The sequence below is a fragment of the Trichoplusia ni genome, chromosome 5 (assembly GCF_003590095.1).
Source record: "Trichoplusia ni isolate ovarian cell line Hi5 chromosome 5, tn1, whole genome shotgun sequence".
NCBI classification, from domain to species: Eukaryota; Metazoa; Arthropoda; class Insecta; order Lepidoptera; family Noctuidae; genus Trichoplusia; species Trichoplusia ni.
Window position 1 is genome coordinate 5943965 of NC_039482.1, and position 26294 is coordinate 5970258.

The following is a 26294-nucleotide window of genomic DNA, read 5'->3' on the forward strand; positions in this document are numbered from 1 at the left end:
GTTATATTTGTACCTGAATGCGGTTGACTAGACGCCCTCGGTTCCTGCGTACTCTCTGGCTTTTGTTCCTGCGCCGGTTCAGACTCCGTTGATAGTTGTACGTTGGAGAGACGTTTTTGCTGTGAATTTATTAATTGTATCACTTATTTGGGACAAAAAGAGTTTCATCTAAAACTCAAGTTATACAAATGTGAAAGTTATACTGTTATTCATAGAACAAGCAATTCTTATTAATACACCAGTGAATATCATCATATTTAATACACAACAATCTGAAGTTTTAGTTATAGCTTCATGTTAGGTAATTTGCATACAAACCTCACACCTACACATAAGTTGATAACATTATAAAAAATTCATATCTGTATAGGAAAATAGACACAATGTGGACAACTTGATACATCTACTTCTGCTTTTGTAACATCTATTTTTATATACCTACATTGACATATACACGATTTGTAATTTGTCCAACTGTCAATTTCTACAAAAACTACTAACCAAGTTTTCTTCTTGAAGCTGCAGCCACCTCCTATCCTCCTCGCTCTGATGCTGCTGCCGCGCCAGCTCTGCCAACAGCCGCCGTTCTACTGCTTGCTCGCTGTCGCATTCCGGACTCTATGATATAGTAAGTAGGAGTTATTATAGCATAATTACAAGTGTCATGCATGCTTAATGTAAGGAGTAGAATTTAAAGTGCAAATCGTATTGTGATCGTTTTAAAAACATTTTTGTAAAGCAACTTTAGTGGGAATGGTTAATAATTAAATGATGAAACGTTGTTCTCGCATTTATCGGGATTGTACAACTAGTTATGGACCCAACCGGAGTCCTAGATCATGGGTTAACGCGATCTGAGTAAACCGTTGCATCATTTAATTATGTTTCAGAAACATGCATTTTTTTCAATTTGTGTCTAAGAATTGCAATGTTTATTAATGCGTGAAAAAGCCGCTTAAATTCGTAAAAACACAAATGTATCTTTAAGCACATAATTTGAATATGCATTTTCGTTTAGGGGACTTAAAATTACCATTTTGTAGAACCAACATCGTTAGTAACAATGCCAATTTCCATAAACTTTACATATTAATGTTTTTTTAGTATCCATAGGAATGTTATTACCCACATAAAAATAGAAATAGTGTGTAAATTCTTAAATTTTATATCCAACAATGTTAGTCCTTATATTAGAACATGTGAATGAAATCAACTGTGAAAATGAACTAACAAAAAATATAATCTTATTTTTGTATAAATGAAGAAATTATAAAAATATCTTCATTTTATTTACAAGCATGACCACACAAATGATTTCAATAATTAAAAATAAAAATAAATAAAAAAGTAAAATAAAAACCGACACGCTACCGGAGATACCCGAATCACACAAAAAATCTGAAAACAAAAAACCAAAGAAAGGAAAAAGAAATATCAAATAAAACTTTATATTCACATGACAAACACCGTTTGGGAGGTAGGACTGGATATTTACAAAACTAAACTTAAATAACATAGTTTAGTTGATGCTTTTAAAATTATTTTGTCGAAGCCCGAATATCGTGATATTTTGGACAGTCTTCCAGGAACTATTTTAAGTTTAAAATATAATTTGAAACACTAAAAGCTTAATTTATGCGCATATGAGCTTTGTTCGGGTCAAAAATGATTATTGTAATGAAATAATTTATCATAAATTATAATTAAATATGGAGCTCCCGTAATGTACACTGTTATACTTAAATAATTTGAGTTGCTTCTCACAGAGCCACACGTCTACCTCTGCCGTTGAACACAAGCATGCAAACTATATCTACACAAATACTAAATACCGCCTTGTGATGTCGTTATTACGTGCAAAACCATTGAAATTTTAATAAATGTTGTTGTTTTTGCAATTTAATTTATTTATACAATTATTCAATATTATTAAAGGTTTTGCATTCAATAACATAACTGAATCATGCCGCCCAAATGTACAAAATCTACGCGAACTATCGTGCCAGTCACCTGCACGGGCTGCGCCACGCCGTGTACGTGCGACACCCCCGCCGACACGCCCTGCACTGCGCCCTGCACCGGGACCACTGCCGGGGCCGGGGCCGGACCCGCCGGCGTGGCCGACACTCCCGGGACCACCGGACACACGCCGGACGCCACAGCCGGCTGGCACTCCATACGTGCCGCGTATACTGCCGTCGTGTCTGCCGTCTGCATGACGGGCCGGAAGGCCGGCATGGACGGCTGTGAGCTACCCATCGCCGCGCGGTACATCATGGGCTGCGCACCCGACACCACGTTATGTGTGAACACTTGCTGTCCGCCGTACGATAGAGGAGGAACTACGCCCATCGGCTGCGGGGCGAAGCCCTGCGCCTGGCCGGGGTAGGGCTGCGGGCTTGCCGACCTGAGGAACCCAGGTTGGGCCTTGGCCGTGCGCGGCGGGGGCGCAAAAGCGGCGGCCGGCATCGCGGGCCCCGGACCCGCGCCGTACGCGGCAGGGTGCGAGGCCGCCATACCGTCCCGCCGGTACACTGGCCGGGCCATGGCCCGCTGCGCCGCAACAGCTACGCAACTCTTCACGTTGTCGCCTCCAAAGTCGTATATCTCCTCGACCAGGGCCGGCTCGGGCTGCGTGCGCATCTTGTTCATGACGCTGGCCGCCAGCTGCGCGTTGAGCGCGCCCTGCACGGCGAACTGCCCCACGTCCTGGTCGCGGCGCGCGCGCGGCGGCGGCGAGGCGGGCACGGAGTGCTGGCGCGTGAAGGGCGGCAGCGGCACGGGCGAGGCGCGCTGCGACACGCTGGCGCGGGGCGCGCGCTCCAGCGACCCCACGCGGGGGGGCGCGCGCTCCGCCAGCCCGCGGGGGCTGCGCTCCAGGGACCGCACGCGGCTGGCGTAGGGCTCGCCCGCGTCCGGGGACCCGGCCGCCGGGGGCGCGCTGTCGCCGTGCGGGGACATGCTCGACATGTTCTGACAGAGATTGTCGCAGCTCTCGCGCGCGCCTACTACTACAGTGAGGGTCTCGTCGGGCGGATCCGAGGGAGTGGGGGCGGGGACTATGGGGTCCAGCTTCTGCAAGCTGGCCGCGGGTATGGGGGCAGTTTGGAGAGGGATGTCAATCTTTTCGTCGGGTTTAGGATGTATGATCTTTTCGACGATTTCGTGTGTCTCCGGTAGAGTCTCGGCGAAGTCTACGGAGACGGTGTTAAATACCGATGCGGGCGTGGTGTAAGCCTGCGGGTGCAGGGCGCGGGCCTGGTTCTCCCGCAGCAGATGCGCCAAGACCAGCGGGTTCTGCGCCACGATGTACGTCTGCGCCGTGCCGCCGCTCGCTGGACTCGCTGTCGTTTCACCCACTGGCAACAAAAGTAAAAATCATCGTAGAAATCCCCTGTATATATTCCTCCCAGACGTTATTTATGCTTAACAAAATCTCTCTATTAAATTTGTGCCATATGTACCGGCGATGTTGTTGGCTGGTCGCTGTGGCTTGGGCGGCGGCTCCTCGCTGAAGGAAGCGGCGGCCACGCGCCTGTTCTCTCGCCGCATCGTGTCCCACGCAGAGCTGCGCTCCTCTTGCAGGATCTCACTGGAGACGAACAGTCATTGTTAGAACTGTCAAGACTGGACTAGACTAAAGATATGTTTTTGAAGTAGACGTAATCGGGTACAAGGACATGTATTTTCTGCAAGTTTTTGAAAATAATTATCGTTGCGTATCATTTGTATACTAAAATTTAGAGTGTGCAATTAATTTTGAGGTTATCTATACTACGGAGCTCGGGGCACTGGCACAGCTATAGCTAAGCTACGACACAGTCGGCCCGTAGATGGGTGATCTTTGTCATAACCAGTTCCGGCGTAATTTGGAAGGCACATTAAACTAGCCTATGAATAACTCATACATCTTTGAAAGTCGTTACAGTAAGTCAGGAGCTGTTAACTCTGACAACCAAATATAGCGGTAGAGGAGTTAAGATAGGTACTCGCTCCTTGTAAAACAATGCTACGTAGCTGCATTCGGTTAGATTGGAAACCGACCTCAACAAAGTTAAGAAAAGGCTAGGACGATGATGTTATCTATACTACTATATATCAAGCTATGGAATTTAGTAGAATTTGCAGGATTTTCATACTACGGGGGTCGATAGTATAATAGTATACATACAAGAGTGTCTCCTTGAGCTGGTGCGCGGCGGGCCGCTGGCTGGGCTCGTAGGCCCAGCAGCGCGACATGACGGAGTACAGTCGCGGCGGGCAGCGCGCCGGCAGCGCCAGGCGCTCGCCGTTCTCCAGCTTGCCGATCACGTCGTTGTTCTTCACGCCGCTGAAGGGCTTCACTCCCAACATCAGGATCTCCCACATGCACACACCTGGGGAGGATGTGTTTTTGATATTGAATGGTTTTGTATGTGTGGATATTAGTTGTCATAATATGAGATACGTAGAATTAACATATTTTATGTTAAACAATACTCTTGGATAGCAACAATACCTACAAAAGAAAGTGAAATGTCTTAGCTAAATTTATAGTCATCAGAAAAATCCCGGTACAAAATGAAGTCTGAGTCTGAAATCCTTAACCCGAATTCAGCAAGTGTGGTGATTGTATACTTCACTTATATAGGTAAATTTCCTTGTTTGTTCAACAGTGGGACGTTTACAGGCAGTTATAATTAATATTCCAAGAGACAATAGCATCAATTCTGTTACTTTAAAAACGAATATGTAAATTTAAAATTCTCCATAAATTAATTTCCCTTTCCTCAAAGTTTACTTACCAAACATCCAGACATCAGATGCCGAGGTGAACCTCCTGAAGTTGATGGACTCCGGCGCCATCCACTTGATGGGCAGCTTCCCGCGCGACGCCTTGTAGTAAGACTTGTCTTCCACCATCTTTGATAGACCGAAGTCGGCCAACTGGAGGGTGAAAAGTAAGTGTGAGATGTGATATTATTTTAATAACAAAAAAATAACCGTATTTAAATAAAAAAAAAACTACTCATTCAAACTTAATGATTTTTATAGGAACAAATGACAGCTATTTCACGGAATAATTAAATGAAAAAAGTATTATTATTTATTCCTTTTGGCGATAAGATGTAGGTGTAGAAGCAAGACGCAGTTATATCTTGAGCGTTGCAATGATAATATCTCCGAAAACAGAGGCAAATTTATTTATTGGTGCAAATAAAGAAATATGCATAACTAACCTTGACACAGTTTGGCGTGGATACAAGCACGTTCCTGGCGGCGATGTCTCGATGTACAAACTTCTTGCTCTCTAGGTAACTGAGAGCCGTCGACAACTGGTATATGTACAGCACTAGCGTCGATGTTGCCAGCCTAAAACAATGTGGGTCTTATAGTATGGTCAAATTAACAAGTCAGATAATTAGGTCAACATAGCAAATAGAACTACTCCGAATTTCAATTTACATTACATTGCCCAAATTCAAAAAATAAACGAATCTCACACTTTTAAATATTCTTAAGCTAGGGCTGGTTTTAAGAACATTAAAATAAAAAGATAATTAACACCCAGACTAAGGTTACAGTCGACATTCTATGTCGTTTGTTTTAAGATAAAAAAATTAAATAAGAATAGAATTTAAGCCTTATTCCACTGCAATAAAATTCAAATTTCTTCAAACGAACTTAATACACAATTCACGTATATTTGTTATAAGTAATACCTGTGCGCATTCTGTTGCAGATAGGCCCGCATCTCTCCAAGCGTGGCCAGTTCCATGACTATCCAGATTGGCGGCGAGCTGCAGACTCCCACCAGCCCGATGATGTGAGGGTGCGAGAACTGCTGCATTATGTCTGCAATATGACGTCATGTGTTATATGTTTATATGTGGCATGTAAAGATAGAGATATGAGAAAATGTAGTATTTGGGATGGGATGTTATTTGCAAGTTAATCTAGTGTTTGAACTTGGTATTTAAGTCGTATTATGTGATGTCCTATGTAGTAAAGGCTTGTTTTTTAATAACCGAGTCAAGTGCGAGTCGTGTGACACTGAGGGTTTTGTACAAACAGGCTTACAAAAACAAACTTGACCATTTTTTTTAATACATCATCTGTGAAAATTACAAGTATACATATAGCTATCTCGGTTCATGATCTGCCTGGTGACGGGAATACAATGAAGCTTCGGTAATAGGATTGCCGTTTCATCGTTTCTACACAAAAAATGAGAATTCGATAGGCGATATACCTTCCACTTCGTAAGTAATAAAATTATAAAAACTCCCGACATCACATTATTATATACATATAGTTGAAGTGTACTCACAGGCCTCCTCCAGGAACTTCTCGGCGGTGTCGAGGTCTGCGTCCATCTTGCAGGTCTTGACGGCGACGGGCAGCGCGCCGCCGCCCGCCGCCAGCTGCTGGCGCCGCAGCGACGGGTGAGACCACGTGCTCACCTTACATGTGCCTGGTGGAATGAGGGGATACTCAAATTGAAGTGATAATATAAACTCAGGTGTTTTTGTGCACTCTAGCCAGCTTAGTTGAAAGGAAAATATTAATTTACAAGTTTAATGCATGGATAGCGGTTGAGGTCACAACGCCAAGCCCAAAGTGCACGACGTGTCGCGGGTTCGATTCCTGCGTTGCACAAGGATTTGTGTGATCCACTAATGTTTGTTTTTGGAGTAAGTTACAACGCAATTATGTAATGATTGATTTCGTATTAATATTCGGGATTTATGCAAATAAATGTTTCTGAACGAGTAAGACATGCTTGTTTTCAAACTTCTGTAACTCCGACATAACGTAGAGTATAAAATAAATAGTTTACCTTTATGTACGTCACCAAACTGTCCTTCGCCAATGATGCCGGTCAACTCTATTTGATTTCGAACTAGCTCGTAATCTCGGACTGAAACAAATACACGAAAGAAATTAAATATAAATAAATGGTGAACTATCATTGCACAAATTGATTTATACTTTAAAAATATATTCTAATATTATAAAATGAAGACTTGGTTCGAATGTACCTATACGTATCTTTGGAATTACTGGTTTAGTTTGGAAAATCATTTCTAGTTTTCCTATTTATTGAGAAAGGTTCGGTATTTTAACACATGATAAACAAAAAAATCTATCAACAAGTATTTTGTTCTTATCACCGATTCAAAATTACTTGAAAAAAAATGGCTGGTCTTAAAAAATAACCAAGTAGAGAATCACACTATAACACTATTCTGTAGTCCACAAATGCTAAATTAGTTATATTTAAGACCTTTATGCGTTGTAAAGCGAAATAAAGTAGTGAGTATGTACTCACCGGCTGGCGTGGAGTAGTCGGCATCATCGTCCACAATCTCCGCGTAGTCCTCGGACAATGAGGTCGTTGTATTCGCCTCCCACGAGCTCGTCTTGCCTTCTGATGAACTGCTACTCATCTCGGCAGCTGTTATAAGTAAATAATTAATATATTAAATCTAAAAGCCCACGATTTTAAATGTCACTTCATTATTTTCTTTCAAAATCAGGTCTGAAGCTACACTTAAAATTTCAGCCTGCTGGCTTATCGGGAAGTGTCTCAAAATTAAGTTGCAAAAATCCAACCGGATTGACAAACAAACAAGAAAGTGAGTATATAAAAATGTGGGAAAACATACTCATTATTTTACAGCAAAAAAGTTTTATTCAATGAAAATATCAATCAACAATGCCGTTCTGTAAAAAGGTTACATTTGAAAAGAGTTAGAGTACAGAGATTTATGAGAAAAAAAAATCAAAGTCTTGTATAATAATTATATAGTTTTAAGAAAAACAATACTTGCCACTAGACTTACTTTTGCACTGACAATTCAGTTGCTTCCAAACGGTAGCTTGTAACAAAATTTAACGTGAGCAGGTAAGTACTAAGTACGATACACTTTCAAACTTTACTTTACCCAAACTTTAAAGTAATCAGACGTGGCTTTCCTTTACTGTTTTAAGGCGATTAAGTACTTACTCGTTCTATTCCATAATGATGTTTGTGAATCTGTGACGAGCCTGCAGTATCCGTCAACGAGATCTGCTAAACTTTCTGCTGCCTGAGACAAGACATAAATTAAATCAGAAGAAAGTAATTAAAAACTATTTAACTACAGATTTTAATGCAGTTAATTTGATTGAAAAACAAGCACACATGTTTACTATACCGACGTGGGTGTAGTACTTTCAACTCTCATTGTAAGACTTTAAAGTTCAAATTTAATTAACAGATAATCAGGGTACTCTTAAAGAACTAGCTTACCTCAACACTTTTGCAGGAGATGGTGAGAGTTTCCGAGGCTCCCTTCACTCTTAGCTGAAGTGCAGCTTTACCACATGATCCACTCTGAAACGTAATTTTATTTTTTACTTTTATTTTTAAGAAAAGAGTTTTTGTATAGCAAGTACTGGAAACAGTTTCGGTTTTATTCTGCTAACTGATATGTTGGAATGGTTACAGAACAATTTTAGACGAATTACTTTAATTTTCAGTGTAAAAGTACTATAATTTATGTGGCAGTATTATGCAAAAAGTTTTAGCGAGGTAACATTTTTTACCCATTAAAAAAAATTAAGAACGAAACTAAAAAACATTTTATATCACTAATATGGACTATTTGTTATTTTTTTTCCCAACTTGTAAGGATAAGAATTAAGAGGCTTTATTATTATCTTTTATTTAAATCGAATCACATACAAATTACATTTTTAAATATACAACATATATGTAATAATATAAAAAATAGTGCCCAAACGGCAACGGGAACAGGGCTCCAGAGAGAGGAACCTCCACACGTTGCACGCCGTGTCGAGAAGTAACGCTTTCTGAATTAAGCCCTTGACCCAGACGCCCAACGAGAGCCTCCTAAGTCTATTATTATTATTTTTGTAAAACTTAATGTTTATTATGAATACTGTTTAATCTTTACCTGTGTTTGTGACGTTTGCGTGCAGTTGGACTTGAGGGTCTGCACGGCCACGATGTCGCAGAACGAAGCTATCTTCGTGTAGGTGGGCGGCTCGCCTGCCTTGTGTGACACGTATGATATGTCTGTGGATGATATAGGAAAATGTTAGTGATTTTAGACATATATGTTTTATGATATAGACTTTTGTGGAAGTGAAGTAATGGCTTGACAATTGTGGGGGGAGTATTTAACTGAACAGTTTCAAATTGAAAACGAGGTTTTTTTAGGGCTATACCTATTGCATTTCATTGTTGTGTAACGTGCTGTTTATTGTAATTTTCAAACATGGCAAATACGCTCAGGTTATGCTAAGTTACATTTTTGGTAAATGTTTAACAATTATATTTTTTGTGCATTATCATCATTCATCAGTCAACTTTTCGTCAATTTTCACGGTACTTTCGTTCACGTTTCACATTCATTTCACGTGCTTCTACTTTTCAATATAACACTTTATGGAAATACACATAAGGTCAACCTTATCAGGTCATATCACCAGTTCAACCGTAGTAAGAAAGGAATTCTACTCTATTCCAATTCGCACAAGGTTGGTAATAGCTTACCGATATCAGATCCTATCACCAGCTCAACCATATTAGGAACTTGTACTCTATTCTAATTCGCATAAGGTTGGTTATAGCTTACCGATATCAGGTCCTATCGCCAGCTCGACGGGTATCGCGAACCCGGTCCCCAGCGCGCCAGAGAAGGTCTCCCGGTCGTAGCCGTAGTGCGTGTGCATCGTGTCCAAGTACTTCAACATGCATTCCGTATCGCTTAGGCTCGCCACCTAGGGATAGATATGAAATTCATTAATGAGAAAATGTTTAAGCATTATTAAAAACTTGAAAAGGGCAGATTGTAAGTAAAGAGGTTATTAAATTCATTTTGACTGTACGGTCAACCGAGGGGTTCAGGACACCACGAAAACCCCTTTGTGCGCGACGTATCGCATGTTCGATAGCCGCATAGGACTAGCCTTTATGCGTTGAGGCACAAGGATTAAATTCCTTACTGCGGGACTTACTAATATTAGTTTTAGACTTAAAAACACGAGGGAGGGAAATTTTGGACACAAACATTTGTCATGGATGGGAATCGAACCCACGATCTCCGGCATAGCAGTCAGGGCTACTAACCACTAGACCAAAAAATTAACTAATCAATAAATGCACGAATATAATAGTTACCTTTTTGAACTGTTGCTGTATAGCCTTCTTAAGCACTTTAGGTTTGATGGCGTCGAGAACAGACTTGGGGAGGAACTTGTGGAGTCCGAACTCCTTCTCCAAGTATTCGATGTTGGACTTCTTGTCCATCGATATTTGCATATCCTTACAGAAGTATCTGGAATTGAGGAAACATTTAGTCACAGTCAGGGATTATGTTCAATCGAGGATAGATTGCGATGGCGTGCAATTGGGGAGGCCTATGTCCATGAGCGATCCCGTGGCTCTGGCTCAGGCAGTTGAAGGGGCCCGGGGTGTTTTTAGTCGGTGGGAGTCCGACATATCCCCTCGCCGTGCCCTCGGCAAAGGTCGCAGTCATTAGAGTTTCATACCGGAAAAAAGGCCTATATCCAGCAGTTAACGATGATGATGATGGACGGATTGTGTTAAGTGGGATGAGGTGAATTTGTATTATAATAACAATAATAATATTTCACAACTTTCACACAACGCCATCTAGTCTCAAACTAAGCAAAGCTTATATATTTCTAAATACATACATATTATAGATAAATTACACCTAGACACAGAACAAATGATCGTGCTCATCACACAAAAATCTGTCTTGGGTGGGAACCGAACCCACGACCTCCGGTATAGCAGTCAGGGCCACTAACCACCATACCAACAGGCCAGTCAGTATTGTGAGGTAAGCTAAGATTTATGGAAAATGTGATATTCTGGAGTCATGAAGGAGGTTGGGAAAAAGCTGAGCAGAAAATTATTTATTGGGATTTTTGGATAAGCAGGATTATCTTTCATACTGCTCAGTTACAGGAAGATCTCAAACAAAAATGGGTTGAAAGAGTTGTACATTGCACATGTACTAATCAAATATGTTCTGTATTGTTTCTCGATTCTGAAATACCAGAAGATTTAATCGTATAAAAATATATACTTACTTAATTTCTAAACAACATATTTGGATCGCCAACTCCTGGTCTGCCATAGGATGATTGGCGTTGAGGTAGTCGTGTCGCACCTGCAGTATTGTAAGAAAGATGTTATGAAGATGCTACAATCTTTCAGGCTGCTAGGTTGAGTTGGTAAGAAAAGAGTACACTACTTATTATGATGACTTTTATAAGTGTATACTCAAATACCTGGTCGTAATAATAATGGAAGGTGACTCGGTCTGCGTCGCAGAGGTCGCGCAGGTTGGCGGGCAGGTAGCGCACGCGCAGCTCCAGGCGCCACTCGCTCGCCGGCCATTTTGTTAGCAGCTCCGACACCGGCGTGTCCTGGTGGATCCAGCGGATCTGGGGATTTGGAAAAAGGTATAAGACTATTGATGCTTTTAAATCTCATGATGCAATGAATTTATTTGCATATGGAGGTTTACAAAACTTCATATTATAGCCACAAAGAACATCAAAACTTTGAAGACGAGCATAAAAATTAAAATCAGAAGCCTGTTCTGGGCGGTCAAAGCTGTTACAATACATACAGACACTTATTTACCTACATACATACATGAAAAGACTAATACATGGGAAGAAATAACTATATGACTCTATTTAAACACCGACCATTGATTTCTGATTAAAGTGAGACAAGATATCAAGGAATTTCGAACGGACCCTTTATCAACTGTAGGACAGTACATAACCCAACCACCTGCACAAACATACCTTGCCAGTAGTCAGCCGCTTGGCCCTCAGCGCGTAGCAGGACGTGTACACCCTGTCTCCAGCTGCCAGCCTGGCGGCCAGCAGCCGCAGCACCGCCCGTACATCCTCGTCGGCTGACGCGCGCACCACATTGAACCCGCCGTTTGGAAGGTGCACCTTCAATGTGGACTGGTCGCCGGCTGCACCACCTGTAACCATATACGGGCGGAGTTTTTGAACAGGCTTCATAAAATTGTAAATGTCCAGTTTAAGGGGTTGAACTGTAGCTTGCTGTAAAATAATTGCGCAATTTTTGATTGTTAAGTGGTGTGAGTATGTAATGCTATTTTTTAAGTTATGCATCAAGTGCAAACAAGTGAGTTTAGTTCCGGATCCAAAGTTATCTTAACGTATTTTCTCACAGGTATTTTCTAATCGATTCCTCATTAAGAACTTTGATCCTTGTGTAGCAGGGGTTCCACATACACAAATACACTTCAGAACAAGCTTTCGTAGATCACACAAATACTAGTTCTACGCGACTACGAGGGGATCGAATCCATGACCTATACCCACTCGGTTCAATTACTTGATTTCAAAAGGGATTCTCTGACCTAAGTTCTGCTTGTAAATAGCATAAAAATATACTTTAAAGATAAATTTCCCTTTTAACAATAATATAATTGATGTCGTAAATAGGTATTGTTCCTTACTTAAATTTGATTTATTAAAAAGCCAGTCAGTTAAAGTATAAACCTCATGTAGGTATCTATGCTAAAAGGGACAACAAACATCAAGATATACTTCAACAATTTCCTTCAATTGCTTAATCTCCAGTATAATACTCCATTAAGGCTCCGATATTGAAAGAAGGTTCGTTTACGGCTGCTATTACTGCCTATTGACCCCTGCCTCCTACGGGGACGGTTCTGGCATGCGTTCATATGACTGATATTGCCGGCACATATTATGTAGGTATGGAAAGAATTTGCAGGAAATGGATACGATTGAGTTAGCCAAGATTGGTGATAAGACTTCTTCACCATATGGTATTTTAAAATCACGAGACCCAAACTAGGACCTCGAAATATTCCATCTATCTTCTGTAACTTTAGTTGATATAGGTACAGGTCTGAGGTCATTTAAAATGAAGAGCGAACAGCAAACGCCTGGATCTAGTTTCATAACTGAGAAAAAATAATGTCTATGTTTATCTTGTACAGTGCCGTATTATCCATAAGGCACTTACACAATGACCAGGGGCCCACCACCAAAGTAGGCAGCATCTAAAAAAAAGCTCGATAAATGTTTCACTGAATGAAAATAACTTGAACCAAGGGGCCCCCACTCCCTTGTTGCCTCGGGGCCCCTGGGCCCTTAGATCCGGCCCTGATCTTGTAAGAGTTTAGTATGACTCGCAAAAGTTATTATATAATAATAAATAATTTCCCATTTAGAATCCCTACTGTTTTTCATATTTTCGAAGCCTTATCTGCGATAGTTAAGCAACCGTACTGCGTCATAATATTCATAACTTTTTACACACATGATTACATTTTAAATGTTATTCCTGAAAACAGACCCACCTGTAGAATATCAAGTATTCAATTCGTAAATAGATCAATTTCAGAGAACTCCGCACTCTGAGTAAATGGTTTTTTAGTAATTGGGTTAAACGCAAATTAAAAGTTAGGCGTGTCGTGTCAAGGAGTGCCGGCAAATGACCTAACCTCAAAAAGCTCTAGAATGTCTAATAAAATGATATTCATTAATTAACGAAGTATATTTATCTAACGTTTCATTAAATGATATTCTACAGGTGGGTAAGTTTTCTAGAGTTTGCTTGTGTTTTTTAGTGTCCGTTTCTGTTAATACAAAATTATTGTTGATTATTACGTAGCTGATTTAAAAAAACAGATATTGGAGTCACGCACGAATCATATTCTGATACATCAAATTAAGTCCCATAAGAGGTTTGTTTAATGAGTTTTTTGAGGAGCTCGTGGCTAAGCTATGACCGCATAAGTGAATCGATCACAGGTCACTTGAAGTGGTTGGTCCGTAGATGGGTGACCAACTTTGTCATAACGAGTTCCTCCGCGTTTCGGAAGGCACGTTCAATTGTGGGTCCCGGCTGTTATTCCTACATCTTTGACAGTCGTTACAGGTAGTCAGAAGCTTGAAAAGTCTAACAGCCAGTCTAACCAAGAGGTATCGTGTTGCCCAGGTAACTGGGTTGAGGAGCTCAGATAGGCAGACGCTCCTTGTAAAACACTGGTACTTAGCTGAAACCGGTTAGACTGGTAGCCGACCCCAACATAGTTGGGAAAAGGCTAGGCCGATGAAGAGGTTTGTTTAATGATTTTTAAATTTAGATATGTTGGTTTTATTGCACAAAAGACCATAATATCAAGTAGTAGTCATTTTCCCAAAACAAAATACAAACAGACACAAAAAAAGCAAAAACATAAAACCTCTTTTCACCTCGCATGTTAAATTTTAATTAAAAACTATGCTTTACTGTTTCAAAGGTAATATAATGCGTGTCTCATTAAAAAAGAACAAACGACGCCGACGGACGCTTAAGCCGTAATATATCGTAGGAGGAAAGGGGGGGGGATAAGGGGTGAAGTGGGAGACGTGTAAAAGGATTTTCCGTGACCGAGTAACTTTTAAAAATCGTTTTGTTTTCTTCAGCAAGTCGTGGGATGTTTGGTTTCCAAGATGTATTGTTGACTGTTGTTGTGATTAATTGTACTTTTTAGTCTAAATTGGTTCTGTGTATTATAAGCGACCTAGCGGTATAAAGGACAGAGTAATAAAATTGAATGTTTTCGAAGTGATTTGCTGCTTTCTACGAAAAATGATAAGTATACGATCTTATTCCTGCATTGTTTGTTTGAGAAATCTACATCAATATAATAATACTTATAACAGATTTTAAGGCTGAGAAAAGGACTCCCTTCTCCCCTTTTAAGTCTATCTTTTCAGTGGCTTCTGCTCACATATGTATCTGACAAGATTATCATACAACATTCACCAACATACTAATACTATTAAGCTTAGTGTCACGTACCATGCGCAGGCGCAGCGGGATGGTGCCTCTTGGGCGAGCCGCCCGGCGGAGCGGGCTGCATGGCGCGCGCTAGCGGGCCCTCGCCGCACCGGCCGCCGCCCTCCGGCTCATGGCTGTAACAAACAACGTTACCTATTAGTTTATATAAAAATATTTAAAAAAAGTATATCGAAAAAGTCTGGATGAGGCTGGCATAGGACCGTAGAAATTGGCACGAAGGGAAGGGAAAGCAGTTAGAGGACAAAGGCTGTGGATGATGATGATTAAAAAAAGAAACATCTAAAAACAATGCTTAATGCTTAGGGACTAAAAGCAAAATCTGAAAGAATACTACATTGACACATTACATTACAGGTTATTTAAACAATGTCATTATAACGGAAAATATAATGCAATGAAATATAGACGGAAATACGGATTGGTATGATGAGATTCTTGGTACTTAGTAACAAATGTCCTTACTATTCGTCTAATAAAACGGCATATCTCCAAAACGCATAAGACGGGGATAATAAGGGTTGATGAGCATAATGACGTCATGTATTTGTTTATACAAAGGGTTTAAATAGAGGCTTCCGTATTGTTCAATGTATTGCACATAATCTGACAAACGTATTAAAAAAAATAACCGTCCTCCTGTTTACATACATCGCCTTCAACGTCATTATAATTATAAAAAAAAAACCCAAGCTCTTAATTAAAATACAAAGGACGGAACACCCACGCTATAACACATACAATATTGATTAAAACATAAATAATATAAACAAAAACAAAAATAATATAACACAGAATCTCCAAGCCGCATACTGTTGACTCGGTCAAGATCGCCAGCCATTTATAGAGGCACAAGGATGACAGCATATATTTGTATAAGAGAATACCATGGATAACAAATGCCGAACAACATATGCTTATTTCGAGTCCACACATAAGGTGTTTAGAGTCCAATATTTAAGTTTTGTTTTAGGAAACTGTGCTTTAAATGTTGTTAAGCAATGTTAGAAATTGATTAAGGTTGTTTGTTTAGATTAGGAGTTATTCCTATTGAAAGAGCAGCGGCTTTGCCCGCCTCAATGTCGGATACAGTTGCAAAATCATATCGTCCTTTAAAAAGTCGTATAGAAGCTGTTAATCCAAGCTTTCAGCAACTCCCACTTCAAATTTCAATAGTCATATTTAAGAGTATGACATTAAGGTTAACGACTTTTCAACTCAATACATTACCAACTTAGTTCTTTAGTTAATATCATCTAACTCTGATTTTGCTTACTCTGACAAAGTAAAGTTACTCTTAATAAACACAAATTAGTCAACAAAAGCATCATTTCAAGTTGTCCTAGCTTCGCCTTTAAGCAACATTATACTAACCGCACTCATAACGATGTTAGAATTAATTAAGCATGTAAAAATGGCGCTGTAATCCACCCTCCATTAGTTAGGCAAACGCCGTCGAGGGCTCAGCGTAAGCACACATATTATTATTCATAGGCCTTCGCATGAAACATCCCGTGAAGTACTTCATATAATTTTTGGTATCATACGTAATTGAAGTTTATGTGTGCTTCGGAAGGCACGTTAAATTGTGGGTCCCGGCTGTTATTCATACATCTTTGACAGTCGTTTCAGGTAGTCAGAAGCTAGAACCTCTGACAACCAGTCTAACCAAGGGGTATCGTGTTGCCCAGGTAACTGGGTTGAGGAGGTCAGATAGGCAGTCGCTCCTTGTAAAACACTGGTACCTACTTAACTGAATCCGGTTAGACTAAATGACCGGTTTTGCTAAATATGTTGTGGTCCACAACATATTTAGGAAAGACCTAGGACGATGAAGAAGTATTAAGGTTCATCTGCTTCTTAAAAAGAGGTATGAATACCAATTTTTAAACGATTGCGTTTATGTGCCATGATACTAGTTGTCCTCATCAGAGCGGTATTTTGAGGGTTAATAATACAATGAACTCATCGATTTTTACCTAGCAATGGATAATGATAGCCTTAGTTTTGGGCAAAAAATGAATTTTCTTAAAAGAAAAATTGAGCGAAGGGGTTATCCAAACTAATTTTAAAACGAATTCTCCATAATGAATAACAAATTACTTAAACCTTTACTTAAACCGTCTTTTAAAAAGCATCGAAGTCAGTATATTGGTTCGGGCGACACGGGAAGCAAACTTTTTGTCTGTTTTGTTCTTCACCCAAAAACTACTGAACGAATTTTAATGACAGCAGCTCTTTCTTGTTATTTTAAGATATCATCGACGACAAAATTTGGGAATAGAATGCTGTACAAATTAACGGACAAAGAAAACAATAATTATAACGTGTTAAAGTATATATAAATAATAATAACATTACATGTAAAAAGTCCGGGTTAAATGATTACATAACTCTCGAAATCTTATAAGTCAAACCAGAGGCCACCAACCTTTTTCGAAAAGAAAAACGTGAGCTTTATTTAATAACATCTGAGAAAAGGGTTCGCCAACCTTTTGTTATAAAAACAAAAGAAGGAAACTCGGGTTTTAGGAAACAATCGCGAAAAGTTACAAGGTAATGGGATATGGAATTGGTCAGGCCATTGTTAGGACTTAGTATTAAAGAAAGGTGGGAATATTACCGTTGCGAAGGTCTCAAGGCCACGAGAGCTTAAGTGGTGGAAAAATATTCGAATATATTTCTTAGATTCGTCGATTTCGTAGGTTTTTTACTTTTGAAGTATGGTCTGGCGTTTGAGCAAATGTAAAAAAATATTTGGAAATTAGTCTTATTTGAATAGAGGCGTATGTATGAAAGTGTATGTATTTGTAAGCTCAATTGTATTTGCTTATAGTGAACCGTGTAGACTGGATTAGTTTTGACGTTACGTTTCTTTTACAGCTTATGATGTACAAAATTATATCAAAATCTGTTCAGCGTTTTATGCATCGTAGCTTAACAGATGACGAACTAATGTAAATTGATCATTAAGTTTATAATCTATTGAGCTAATAGTGATTTTAAGCTTTTTTAAGTAAACGTGCTATAACTATGTTTCCTGTGATGTTTCCTACATGTCTTCTAATACATAACGAGAGATACAGTCAAACAAATAAGAAAAATACCTTCTTAAAGTAACATTCCTTTAAGGAAACAAATTGCCCTTACTCTGAGTAAGGCGCGCGTTGTTTTATTTCATGTGGTACATATTACTAAGAGGATTATGTTACATACATATATACCTACATTTGTATATACTTATGTGCGCGGAAGGGAGTAAAGTCGACTTAAAATAAGCTGGATAATGATGGTGTATTTATTTTTATACATATAATAAGTTTCTGGGTTAAGTAGGAAAATGATTTTTATATGTAATGGAAAATCGGTTAAGTGTGATTCAGACTTGCGAATCTTAGGGTTAGGTTAGAAATAATTAATTTTATCGTTGTGTTGCTGAGGGTTCAATAAAAAAAAATCACATGCACAAAGAGACAATCGTGGATGACACGAATGCTTGTCTTTAGGATCGAACCCGCGAAAATGTTGCAATTTTTAATTGCCTTACCATTTTTATGCAATTAAAATGAACAAAAACATATCCAAACTTTAATGAGGTGATAATCACAATTTTATAAATCAATTAATAATATGAATGTTCAATTAGTAAGTCTATTCGTTGAAATACTCCCACTGAGTAATAAATCAAAATTGATTTGATCAGTTTAGTTGGGGTAAAAAAACGACTCACGACGCCGGCTCGGCTGGTGATCTCATATTTAGGGCTCAATAAGGGTTGCCAGGTTTCAAATTTATAACGCGGACGGTTCAGTAACACTAAGGTATATTAGCGTGAGGCTTAAAACTTTATTTTCACATGAAAACTTGATTATATTAAAATAAAATAACATTATTTTATAGTTATTTTATGTGAGCGTCTCACTGATGGGCATAGGCAATCTCTTTCATTTTATTGGAGATTGTGCAATCACAATTCACCAAAAATTAAAATTACTAAAATATAATTAACTAAGAATGCACAGCCTATATTAAAAATAATTTTCATGGAAACATTGTCAAAGTTGTCTAAATATATAACTAGAAAGTCGAATTGTCGCTGACGTTATTCGAACTTCTGGCAACACTAACCTCAGCTGACCGAAGTATTCTCAGAAACTAGTTATGTGAACCCATAGTACAGGTGTATAAAATCATTAAGAAACTTATGAAAAACAAAAAGCAATATAACTCGGGGCCTCGGAACTCGACCTCAAGGCCTGTATTGGATTTTTTGTTGGAACCTTCAAATTAATCGCGGAGATAAGAAGTAAGCTAAGTTTTGATATTTTTTTCAAGAACTTAATATAATGCAACCAAAAATCCTTATTGAAATCAGTTCAAAATTCATTTTAAACTTTATGTATGATTTTTAGATATAGTAGAGATATAATTTCAACTAAAACCAAAACCGAATGCCTTGCTATTGTACCTACTGCTGATAAAATGAATAAAAAAGCAATGAGATCAAAAGTTTACTAAATATAAATAACAATTAATAACCAGCCAGTATTCTTTATAACTGGTTTCCCTCGCTCATATGATTCTATGTCTGTATGACTCAATCCCTCTTATTACTTTGCTATACTTGACCACAGGCTGCCCGCGCCCTTTAATGAACAGGGGGTGGTCTAGCCACTTATGCCACCAGCCTATAACGGACAGAAAAGCTAATTGAAAAAGCTCTCGAAAAATATAAAGGTTTCTTAGATGATATAAGGTCGCATAAACCAAGCATGAATAGAAGACAGAGAGATATCGGTAGATATCAGAGCAAAATTAATTAGGATATATTTAATTTTTCTATAATTCCACAATGAATATTGTTGTGCCAAACATCACCTAAAATTTGTAAACTCGTAGAGAGATCAAAAATCTCCTATCCTTACACAAAGCTTTCACCTAGTACTGAAATATCTACAAGCAAATCATATAACACCAAAGACTCTAAATTAATTAATTCCGCGTAAAATTTCATCCCTTTTCCACGAACACAGAGGGTTTAAGATCGTTCCTAACGCAGAAGTGGAAGTTCTCTCGCAGAAGTGAAAGCGAGACAGCACGTTACAATATAGAGCGCCATCTCGTTTCAACAACTGCTATTTTACTTTGAGAGCTGGTAGCAGGTCCCCAGGCACATGCACTTAGCCTTCTGAATCACTTATGTTGTGTTAATGTGGAGTGCCAGCTAATGTTACTAAGACGTTGTTATGAAAGGCAACCTAGTTTGTTCCGGTGTTTAGCTGAAAAGGCGAGGCGTGTTTATGCGTCTTATTATTATATGCCTAGAGTAGTGTTTCGAGTAATGAGTTTCTTTTACATTATTAGCTATTAAAAGGGGTGTTAGTGCTTGTTTTGTACTACATGTAGCTACTGCCATGAGCACCGAGATTTTCACCTTCCAGTTTCCCGCCCGTAGTTAATTCAGTTTTGCACTTTTTCATGATATTTTGTGTGAAATCCAAAATTAAGGTATTTATACATATTTTATTATATTTTGTATCTACGATAGTTTTAATTATACAACTACTTCGTGTATTCCTATGTGATTCGGAAAAACAGAGAAATAATCATGCGTTGTGTAAATAAAACAAAATTGTAATTATTTACATTTGTGTTTTTGTTTGCATGTCTCGTGCTTTGTTTTATTTGATTGTGCCTCTATATTTTTTTATTTGTTTACATATGAAAATAAAGGCAATGTAATGAAATTGAAAAATGAATGAAATATACTCTTTGTTTTTTTTAAGACGCAGGAGTCGACATTTCCTAACCGACTATTGGTAATTTCAAACATCTTATACAAATGGCCTGAGATAAATCTAATATATAAAATTCCCATGACACGATGTTAGTTACCGTACTCCTCCGAAACGGCTTAACCGATTTTTACCAAATTTTATATGCGTAGACAGTAGGTCTGAGAATCGACTAACATCTATTTTTCATACCCCTAAGAGATAAGGGTTGCTCACACTAAAAAAGAATATTTTATTTTTTAGACGAAGTTTTTTGTTTTTATTTTTTTACAATGTGGCATTAAAAATATATACAACTAGAAAAAAAAAATGAGAACAAAACTACGTTTGCTGGGTCAGCTAGTAATCATTATCTATAATAATAAATGCGGACAACATCACATACATTGTTCTGAACCCAAAGTAATTTGCTAAAGCACTTGTGTTATGGTATTCAGATACAACGAAGGTACCACAAACACCCAGACCGAGACAATGTAGAAATGTGATTTTTTACATTAACCCAACCGGGACGAACCCAGGCCCTCAGAGCTAGCGACACCTTGAAACCGGTGCGTACGCCACTCGACCACGGAGGTCGTCATCAAATATGTAACCCATAACCGAAACGTCTAGACTCCAGACAAATAACTCTGCATCACACAATAACAGCAACAAACTGACATTTCTATCTTTATTTAAATCGCAACATTCAATATGCAAAAATAACGACCTACACAAAAATACGTTCAGAAATAAAAGTCTTATTTTTAATTCATAACGCATAGCAATCCTGCGTTGTTACTATGAGCTTTTTAAGCAGGAATGATGCGTGTGGAAGCGGGACAGCGCATCAAACTGCATAGAGCGTTGTCTCGCTTTAACAATGGCAAAAGTTTAGCTTAAGAAACTCGTGGTATAGGTAAATGTTTGCTTTTGCTGTTGCCGAGTAAAGTATAAGCTTCAAAGGAAATAAAAGCAAATGTGAACTATACAAACAGTAGTGAAGTCTTTGTGTGTTTTATGCATGAAACCGCACACAATTTAATGTTAAACCCAGTTTAAAATCTAAAGATTTCTGTCAACACTGCGTCTTATGGACCGAGCTGTCTACGCACATATTTTCTTTCAACAAAGTTTTCGGCGAAACGTGCCTAGGAAAAGAGATTTCTATTAACTTAGCTCATGTATGTAGAGGTATCTTACAAGCGTTTTTCCATCTTGGGTGTAATTCCACACTTGCGTAGTTGTATTGTGACCAAAAGCCAATCCCTACTAATCCCTACTAATATTATAAATGCGAAAGTAACTCTGTCTATCTGTCTGTCTGTTTGTCTGTTGCGCTTTCACGTCTAAACCACTGAACAGATTTTAATGAAATTTGGTACAGAGATAGAGTTGACCTTGAGAAAGAACATAGGATAGGTTTTATCCCGGACTTTTGAAGAGTTCTCTTGGAAACGCGATATAACCGACCTCGACGCGGGCGAAAAGCCAATAATACATAATAGAGAGAATAAAAACAAAAACAGAAAAGTTAAGTTATTTCAAGGACAGCCTAACTGAACCGTTGACCCAGAGTAGGTACGACTCAAAGCAGACAAATAATTTATAACAAAGTATAATAATGAAATGAATGAGTAATATAAAAATAATAACACGTATAAGTATTCATTTAAGTCACATCGATTAAAACAGGCGTTTACCGGAAGCTTTTTTATTTAACGGAAATCCGACTGTTGCCTCTACAGGGATCTTTTTGTCTTTGTATTTAAATCTGTTATTCATACGCAAGTGATGTAAAAAACATAAATTGACGCCAGAATAATTATAGTTATCTACTCTTTAGAGTCATTAAGGCGGGGTTATCTAAAGTTCTACTATACAAAATCGACATTAATTCAATTCGAACGAAAAACTTAAAAAGTTCAGAAAAGCGATGTTTAATACATGAACGAGATCTCTTTAAAAACGGTATGCTATTTTTCATACAGTGGTTCTATCTTCAGCTCTACGTATCTATCTATCTAGACCCAATCACCAAAACAGGGGGATGCAAAAAGATTTTAATTATTGCAACATGGCCGGCCTGTAGGTCCGGCACAACCCGCTCCCCCCTTGCATAACCCCTCCCCGCACGCCCTGTAACACCCCCGCACGCATCGATTGGCGGCTTTCGGCGCATGCAAATGCACAATGCCCCTTGCATTCGGGATGTAGGTAGTTAGATAGGCTATAGGCGATGTAGGGTTGGCAAGCGTTGACTGGTTTTTTTTCAGTTTTTGATTTGGTGTTTGTACATGACTTTATTGTACTGTTTAACTTATAGTTTAGTTAGTTCGATGATAGATAAATAACCAAATAGATGTAGGATACCACGCGAAAGGCATTATAAGCGACGGAAAATTAATATTGACAACCATGAAACTATTATTCAAATGATTTATTTCTCTTGTAAATCTGAAGCCAACTTTATAAACTATATGACTCCAAGTACTTATTTATTTCACGAATACGTAACCTATCTATTCAATAATCGTAGATTTAACTTCATTCTATACTAACCCGGCTACAATCTCTATGTTTACCAAGTTGTCATCATTTTCACAACAAAATACTAAACGATCGTAAAACATTTGTTATTGTGGAAGTGACAACCCTAAGGATTAGTACTGATTTCGGTTTTCTACGTCTGGAGTTGTGGTTGATATGGTTCAGGCTTGCTTGTTAGTTAATGCCCCGGTATTCATTTTGTCTCTGCCCATGTATTGTCTATTACAAGTTTCAATCTATGTTTAGCTTAGTCTATGGGATCATGATGGTGAGTGAAGTCAATGGGTATTTGAATAGTATTTAATTATTAGAAGACTACTAGTATAAGTGCTGATAGTTCTTGTGTGACTTGTAGATTCATTAAACTTATAGTTAACTAGCTGTTGCCCGCGACTTCGCCCACGTAAAGATCTTAAACCGTTTTCGCAGCGCACGCAACGGAAGCCCTCAAAAATGAACCATTTTCCCCGTTTTTCCACATCTTCCATTGTATCTTCGCTCTTATTAGTCGCAGCGTGATGTTATATAGCCTATAGCCTTCCTTGATAAATGGTCCATTCAACACAATAATTTTTCAATTCAAACCAGTAGTTCCTGAGATTAGCGTGTTCAAACAAACAAACAAACTCTGCAGCTTTATAATATTAGTGTAGATTTATAAATGAAATATGCAAAAATGAAATAAAATCTGTGTATCTGACGTTCAACGTTTCATACTTAGACATGCAAATTATTGTGTTTTACGATCGCCTGCGACTATTACCGATCTTTTACGATTTCGGTAAAATATGAACTTTTATAGAAAGTATGGCGTTGTATGGGCCTCCTACTGTGAAACCGTGTTTTATAGGTAAATATTGTGAAATGAAAAGAAAGCGTACATTTTCTTTATTATTATCATTTATGTCGGTAGTGTCCCGTACATATATGTATATATATATTATTTTACTGTAAAATTATGCAGGATAGAAAATCCATTATAAAGTTTATGTGCATATATGATTATTTATATGACTATTTATATGCAATGTTTAATTTTCTGTATTTATAAACAAAACATATTTCAAACTCAAATTTAATTTTAACGTTTTTGGTCAAGTAGAAATACGAGAGAGAAAGCATCGTGAGGAAAACAGCATAACTGAAAATTTTCATGGGTTTGTACCCTATGGGCGACCTTAACAGATTCCTACGCGCAACTTTTCAAAAAGTCGAAGAAAATTAGGTCTTCTTTCGTATTAAAATATATCAAAAGCACAAAAAAATACAACAGGTAATAAATTAGGTTATTTCAGTAAAAATCCGTTACCATTTAACCGCACACAAACAGTTTACCAATAACAGTACAATACATTATTTGCATCGCCCTGTATCGATGCCAGACCACTGTACGCGGGCCGGCTGCCAAATGTGATTGCAATTTTAGGGGTCCTTATACGAATATAGGTGGGTTTTAGTCAACTCTCAACCCAAAGTGAAAGGAGTCATTTAATGATTTCCCACCCGAAAACAAAGGTTCTTTATTCAATGGTTAAAGCATATCCCTTTAATTAAGCACCACTGTCTATCTGTTTGTCTGCAATCAAGCTGTATACAATTTTTTTTAGCCTACTTCTACGGATCCCTCAGTGTCGTGAGTCCGACTCACACTTGATAGATTTTATCAAACTATCTTGGCACAGGAATGTACACATTGTTTTGAAAAGTTTTTATTGTTATATTTCAAAGGGGTCCAAAAGCTTATGCGTATTTATTACAAATAAGAACAATTGCGGTTTTAATGCTATTCAACTAAAGCCTCATTTTATTGAGTTCTTTTTTCAGTATATTGCAGTCTTAGGTCAATTTTTTCTTGATTAAATGTCATTTCCTTGAAAAGAATTATTTTTCACAAAATAAAATAATAAATAACTTTTGTAATGAAAGAGTATACCAAGCTAATAAAATGGAGAACCCTACTTATTAACAAATAAACAAACAGGTCGCGTGCTAGTGGGCGAAAACAGGTGCTCAGTGAAATAGGCCGGCGAACATGTTCAAACTGGCCTCGCTTACTCATCTGTACCATACAGGTAAACACTGAAGTTTATTGACTAGATGATATTATTAATATTTTAACATGTATTCTGTTCCGTGTAAATAGGGCCAAGAAAAAGTAGTCGGTAAAGTGGCAAAGCAATAAACAACATGACCGTAACAACCATTGCTATTAAACATCAACAGTAAACGTAACATCGTATTTTATCACAAACGTTGTTTTGCCATACGAATGAATAAAAATGCACTAAGTCCTATAAAAAATAAGTCCTATAAAAAAAGATGTCCGATTCGCAGACCTACAGAATATGTACACAAAATTTCATAAAAATCGGTCTAGCCGTTTCGGAGGAGTTCAATTTAATTCACCAAACTATTTATATTTATTATTATTCTTACTTGATTGAACAACCACAACAGAGATTTCTGCCCACCATTAGATAGCAAATAACTACCACTTGTAACTATTACTGGCACTCAAACAATCAAATAACAAAATAATAATAAAAATATATTTGTTGAGCAAAAGGTGATGCGTATGCAAGCGCGCGTCTAATGTGACTAAGTCAGAAAAATTATCAGTATATAAGTAGAATATGCAGTTTGCGATAATCGTATGTTGTCGTTGTATCCAGTGATTTATACGATGTCCTTCCGTTCCTTATCAAAAATCGACGCCTGATTAGTTTGAAAGCGCTTTTCTTTGGTGATTAACTTTCCTATTAGTTTTTCGGCATAGACTTAATTTTTTACATAATCGGCTCGTCCGATATCGTCGAATATAGATTATAAAAGGTATACATTAGTATTATTTTCGATCTATGATAAGTTTCTTCTAGCTGTAAATTTAAAATTAGGAAAAGATTATTTAAATTTCATCTTTTTTTTTACATTAAGAGTTAGTTAAAAATTACACACTTTTTGATTTACCTTGCTCATAATATCGAAATTAAATTGTACTTTCCAATCAGTACTTCAAATATTACACAATATAATATAATATATATCCTGGGACAACTTACACACGGCTATCTGAT

The 26294-nt window shown here is 38.1% G+C and overlaps 1 protein-coding gene across 6 annotated transcripts in view; it reads right to left on the reverse strand.

The window, feature by feature from the left end:
- LOC113494203 (focal adhesion kinase 1) overlaps positions 1-26294 on the reverse strand; it is a 159480-nt gene that overhangs the window by 4967 nt on the left and 128219 nt on the right. For all 6 annotated transcript variants that reach the window (XM_026872421.1, XM_026872424.1, XM_026872420.1 and 3 more), the window contains 20 exons: positions 14897-15009; positions 11842-12029; positions 11314-11469; positions 11113-11192; positions 10172-10328; positions 9627-9771; positions 8943-9064; positions 8276-8359; positions 7991-8072; positions 7313-7438; positions 6821-6901; positions 6311-6454; positions 5703-5835; positions 5220-5352; positions 4785-4926; positions 4172-4376; positions 3465-3592; positions 3217-3359; positions 502-618; positions 14-119 (listed from right to left, as the gene is read on the reverse strand). In XM_026872421.1, coding sequence (XP_026728222.1) covers positions 14-119; positions 502-618; positions 3217-3359; positions 3465-3592; positions 4172-4376; positions 4785-4926; positions 5220-5352; positions 5703-5835; positions 6311-6454; positions 6821-6901; positions 7313-7438; positions 7991-8072; positions 8276-8359; positions 8943-9064; positions 9627-9771; positions 10172-10328; positions 11113-11192; positions 11314-11469; positions 11842-12029; positions 14897-15009 — 2585 coding nt within the window. The remainder of the gene's footprint in view (positions 1-13; positions 120-501; positions 619-3216; positions 3360-3464; positions 3593-4171; positions 4377-4784; positions 4927-5219; positions 5353-5702; positions 5836-6310; positions 6455-6820; positions 6902-7312; positions 7439-7990; positions 8073-8275; positions 8360-8942; positions 9065-9626; positions 9772-10171; positions 10329-11112; positions 11193-11313; positions 11470-11841; positions 12030-14896; positions 15010-26294) is intronic.